The following is a 6,002-nucleotide window of genomic DNA, read 5'->3' as shown; positions in this document are numbered from 1 at the left end:
GTATGGCTTCTGGTACGCCTTTGTGTACTTTTGGCCATCCAGCTTTCCTGTCACGTAGACACTATGTGTACTTGCCATTTTACATTTAGCTGTTGGGACTTTTACAATGGGGAATGGTGGGCGTCTCTCATCCCCAACCACTACTGGTTTCCCGAAGCTGACTTATTGGTAGTATTCTTCTTACATTGGCTCCTCATATGTCCTTTTTCTCCACCTTTCTGGGTAGCAGCCTTTCCTGCTGTGGCATCTTTCCTGTGTTGAAGTTGCCAACAATGAGCTCTCTTGTGCTGTCTTTGAAAGCTGCCATTTTCTGGCCTTGAATCCTGATGACTGTACCAACCTTGGTACCTCTGTGCTGGACTTAATGTAGTATTTGAATTCAAGAGCTCTGGCCATTGCATCCTGCATAGTAGAGGGGTTTGCTTGCTTTACTTGTATCTTCAGTTGTGGCCTGTCCAAAGCAGCTTCAAACTTATCCCTCAGCAACAGCTTGAGGGCATCGGGTGGTGCAGTTGGGTAGACCTTGATTTGCCATACTTTCCAAACGCTGTACCAGCTCTTGCAGGCTCTCTTCTTTAGCACGGACTCTCGTCCTAAACCTAGCCCTGTAGACTTTGGACTGATTTTGAGTTCCATACCCGAGTTATCGAGCAGCTACCAGTGCTCTATAGTTGTGCCTGTCATCTTCTGACAACTGTTCAAGTATTTACATTGGTTGTCCCTTCAGGCTTGTTGCCAGGTACACTGCTTTCTGCTCCTCTGTCCATCCATTCATTTCTGCCAGGAGCTCAAATTGTACTCTATATGCTTCTCCTCGAATTCCTGTGGCTTCCTTCGTATTAGATCACCCCTATTGCTGACACTCATGTCTGGAATGTACTTCTGACAGGACTGAAGATGTCTACATTAGGGTTTAGCTTCAGGGGCTGGAAGGATTTTCCTGTTGTCAGAGTTGATTAGGTCCATGGCTAATATATCTTCCCTGTGTAAAAGACAGTAAATCGTCCTTTGATGTATTTAATTCACTGTGAAATTTACTAATCTTTTCCATTTGTACTTCTATCCACTGTTGCTTACTTTCCTGTACTTGCTGCTGACTTTCCCACAACTGTTGGAGACTTCTTTCCTGTTTCTTTTCTCATTCTTCTTGTTTCCTGTCTTGTTCCAGTTGCCACTGGTGATGATTTTCTTGCCACTGCTGCAGTCTCTCCCCCCCTTTTTTTCTCTCCTCCAACCACTGATGTAGTCTCTCTTCTTGTTTCCTCCAACAACTACTGTAATCTCCCTTGTTTATTTTGCTGTTCAAGCTGCCACTGTTGCAGGTTTTCTTGCCACTGCTGTTGTCTCTCTTCTTGTTACTTGTCTTTTTCTTCCAACAACTGCTGTAATCTATCTTGTTTATTTTGCTGTTCTAACTGCCACTGTTGCAGGTTTTCTTGCCACTGCTGTTCTCTCTTCTTATTTTTTTCGTTCTTCTTGTTTCTTTTTTTCTTGTCCAACCACTGCTGTAGTCTCTCTCTTCTTGTTTATTTTCTCGTTCTTCTTCATTCTTTTGCTGTTATTTTATTGCTGCCATAAAATCTGCTAAATCTTAGTTTGATTTGCCACTTCTCTTTTCCATTTTTTTCCCAACCCACTCCTGACACTAATTTGTTGTATATCTGCTTGTTTGTTAATTTCCGGTAGAAATTCTTTCCAAGGAACTTCAGTGATACAAGTCCTTTCTTGATTAAACTAGTTTATTCTTTCTTGATACAAACTTTTAGTACACAATAATTCCACAGTCAGTACATTTCTTGTCACTTTGAACTTAACAACTTTTATAACACACTATAAATCACAGCAATTCACAATCTCGATAACTTTGCTCTCTACAAGTGCATAACACAAACTAGCCAGAAACTCACGGTGACTACTGTTCACTGTATCATACATTCCCGCCGGCTTTCCTTGCCAGGCTTATATACTAACAAAGAGGCATCTCGATCACACTCGAGCTTCCCTGAAATTCGAGAAACTCAGTCACCCATGCGTTAGGAGCGTCACGGGACTTCCGCTGTCGTAACACTAGGTTGTAATTGAAAAAAAAATTATATGTATACAGACATTTTTTTGTTTGATATTTTTTTTTTATTTTCATTATTATTACTCTTAAAAATTGCTATTTTCAAAATTTGCCGCTTTAGGCCCATGCCTATAGGGAAATCCGACACTGGATTTTCTCAACTACAACTGAAAATTGTACTGATCTTCCAGAAAAAATCCAGAATGCTACTCGTTTAAGCTAAGCAGGGCTCATTTGAAGTGTATTTCGTCTCTGGTGTTGAGTGTACACTATTAATTTACATTCCATTATTCACGTTATTTGTTGTGTTGTTGCACTTTGAAGCACAGAAGCTACTTTAATAAAGTCCATAGTAGCAGCACATGTAGCAGAACTAGTTATCTCCACTAATGAAATGTTGATAAACATAAGGCCTCAATTTACATCTGGAGCCTACCTAGCCTGCAACAGACTTGTACAGCATTTTAATGGAAAGCTGAAAAAATGATTTGATGAAAGGCAAAGAAAGTGGGACATTTCCACTTGCTTACAGAGAAACACCACATGACAGTACAAGATTATCCCCTTCAAACTATATTCTTTGGACGGGCTGTCAAAGGGCCAATGACCATACTACAAGAACTTTGGACAAGTGAAGTAGAAACAGCCGAGACATTTTCTGTTTATTGTTAGTTAATAGATCTAAATTAGAGACTAAAGGAAACATGCAAGTTACCAAAAAAAAAAAAAAAATAGCAGTTAAAGTCCCAGGTAAGTATGGGAAGAATTACAATACACTCACTAGATACAGGAAACTTTCAGAATGAAGCATTTCTTCCAAAGGACAATAACAAACTACTCATGCATAGGAAAGGACCTTTTTGAATCATCGAGAAGGTAGGACTCAGAAGGAAAGAACAGACAGTGATGTTAATATATGTATCAACTTAGATGTGACTTGACTACAAGGAGTGAAGAGATTTCTTAAGGGTTACAAAGATGTGTCAATATACCTCCCAGGCTTTTGCAATTCAAAATGATGCTGTTTGAGTTAAGTAGCACATCAATTACTTTTAACAGAGTCAGAAGAACCTTAATGAGAAGTTTAACTAATGTAGGCAATTACAAAACACAAAATGATCCATACTGAGACTTGAGAAGAGCACTTGGGTAAATTGAAATAGATCTTGAGTAGGTTTAGAAAAGCTAAATGAACCAAACGTTTTGTAGGCTTTGAGGAAATTGAATTTCTAGGTCATGGATGAGTTAAACCAACACATGACTAAGAGAAATCAATCCAAAACACAGTGTAGCCAGAAAATAAGAACTAGCCAAACCTATTATTCGAATTGAAAAAGTTTCCCATAGGTGCATCACTGTCAAGTTTTATAAAGTATGATTCAGTGACTTATTGGCAATGAATTTGAACAATAAACGGACAGCACACAATCCACTTGTTTCAAAATAATGTAGTGAAAACCTATGACAGAAATTCTTTAAACTATTGGTTATCACAGTTGTATCTAAAGCTATAAACAATTTTCTGGACACTGACAAGAAGAATGATTCTTCTCTACTCTGTTTCTTGCAAAACAACCTGCAAAACTTTCACTTTAGTAATCACCACTATAACTATTGGTTACCACAATTGTATCCAGAGCTTTTAATAATTGTCTCCCTTTCACCAAAGTCCACACAAGCATGTTCAATTACTTTACAACACCCTTTCAAAATACAAACTGAACTCGCTTTAGATATCGCCCGTTATGGCTAAACTAACAATCACACAGTCTAACTTCACTAATTTAACATTTTCTAACTTACTTCTGTATCTGCATGTATTTATAACACACAACAGAAAAATCTAGAAACATGTAGCCCTCTAGTAGCAACAATATTAGATATAACGAGAAGAATTAGGAAGCTTTGAGTAAGATGATCTCAACAATATTATAAAAGCCTAGTACAACAATTAAACTGCATACACAAATTACAAATCGTACAGAGTGAAGTAACGAAACTTGTCATAACTATCACTTTTAAAATGATTAACTTTCAACACTTGTTATGAAAACTAAATAATCATTAAAGATTAAATCACTAAATAATAATCTTAAACTAAACAGTCTTGTATATCCATCAATCCCAAACTTTGTTGCTAAACTTCTCCTGTGACAGAAAAAAACAAAAAAAGTTTAACAAATAAAAGTAACTCATAATAGTCAAGAATTGGCATTTTGCACTCTCAAGAGTAAGTGCTCAACTTCTATTTTACATTTACATGACTTCCAACAGGAATTTATTTTGTGCACTGATGCATCAGACCTTTTTTTGGAAACATTCTTCTTAGGAAATTTCATAATGACAAATTTGCTGTTCCTTTTCCAAGCAAGAAGTACATAAAGTGCTAGAAGACACATTCAGTCATCCAGCATGAAGGTTGAAAATGATACAGGCAGTTCAGAAGTTTGAGTCATATCTATGTCATTGAGAATTCATACTAAAGACCAACCACTTAGGTATTATTAAAGGTCCAATATGGTCAACAGTCAAATTAAGAGATGTGACATGCCTCTACTGCAATATTGGTTCAGTTACATATAACAAAGGCAGCTAAAAGGAAGGAGCTGACTATTACATAATAATAATCCAAAAGGCAGACATTGTGCCCTGATGTTTCTGTAGATGTGATAAGTAGTTTAGTCCATTAGCCATTCACTCACCAAAGTAGTTACAGGGATGATCATGATAGACTACCTTTGACTTGGATTGTCTGTCCTCACTACTGGATAGCCAAGATTACACTGCTCAGGGTTGGAATTATAGGGCCATGGCCCCTATATCCCATGTTTGTGCCTAGAGCAATTGGACTGCAATCTATGCATGTGTATACTTACGAGTGGATCCCAACCTGTAGCCACTGGAACCAGGACGACAAAGTAAGCAGCATCTGAGTGGATAAACCTTCTCATCAACACAAAGAAGTCTTAAAGGCAACACTCCAGGCTTGGAATGACGGGATCTTGTATGCCTGAGGAAACAGAACTCACCTGGTCTGGAATTATGAACACTAATCTTCACTCCCCAACTGTGTGGTAATTTCCATTTGACCCCAGAATTATGGGGAGAATGTGTTTGGAATTACGAGGAGACAATTGAACCTCTTCCATGAACAATGTACAGGACCAATATTGATCAAAAAGAAGGGCCATGCTCAACCTAATTGGATAGCTGAGCATCAAATTACAACCAGTATTAAAAGTAGGCTACTGTGTAGGCTGGTACTTTTCATACTGACATCTGGGGAAAAAAACATTGAGGGGACCAGAGTAAGAGGGCCCCAACATCACCCTCTTCTCCATCAAGTAAGGTGCAGGCTCAAAAGTAACTGGAAAAAGACCCAAAACATCACACTCTCAATGGACCAACTGGAGAAAAAGAGCCTGAGGCAGCTTATCCCAAAGCAGACTCCTGAGAAGCCAACAGAATAAAAGAAGGTGCAGAAAAAAAAAGCTTATCTAAATTCTCTCCATAATGTCCAGGATCATCATCAAGTGCTGCCTCAGAGCCCCCTGAACAGTGTCAACAGACCTCCTCCCCAATTGTTGGATGATGCTAAATATCAAAAGTGGGGTTGAAGAGGCCTGATTTGCCTCCCTGCTGGGAATTCATGCGGTATATCGTCAAACAAAAAATTAACTGCATAACACGAAGAACACCCAAAGTATCTCCTAACGATTGTAACACAAAGAAACCCGTTAGTGAACATTTTGCCAAAAAAAGTGACAACATTATCTGAATGATATGCTAATATACAGTACCAGCATAGAGGGTGCATTAATGTTGGTGGAGACTGACACAAGACAAATATAGCCAAGGGCAATTAAGAGGAGTATAAAAGACTGGAGCAAGTGAGAAAAAATCAGACCAATGCTTAGATGGGGAAAGGAAGAAACCC

At 38.4% G+C, this 6,002-nt stretch overlaps 1 protein-coding gene across 1 annotated transcript in view; it reads right to left on the bottom strand.

Annotated features, from left to right (window-relative positions):
* Positions 1–1,298: 1,298 nt before the first annotated feature.
* LOC106476737 (zinc finger protein 62 homolog) overlaps positions 1,299–6,002 on the bottom strand; it is a gene marked incomplete at its 3' end in the record, with an annotated part of 7,667 nt that continues 2,963 nt past the window's right edge. Inside the window, exon 2 of the mRNA XM_013937369.2 lies at positions 1,299–1,349. Within this exon, the coding sequence (XP_013792823.2) occupies positions 1,299–1,349 (51 nt within the window). The remainder of the gene's footprint in view (positions 1,350–6,002) is intronic.

This window comes from Limulus polyphemus, unplaced genomic scaffold (assembly GCF_000517525.1).
Source record: "Limulus polyphemus unplaced genomic scaffold, Limulus_polyphemus-2.1.2 Scaffold11401, whole genome shotgun sequence".
NCBI lineage: Eukaryota > Metazoa > Arthropoda > Merostomata > Xiphosura > Limulidae > Limulus > Limulus polyphemus.
The sequence above is the reverse complement of the archived record's forward strand: the minus strand, read 5'-3'. Positions and strand labels throughout refer to the sequence as shown.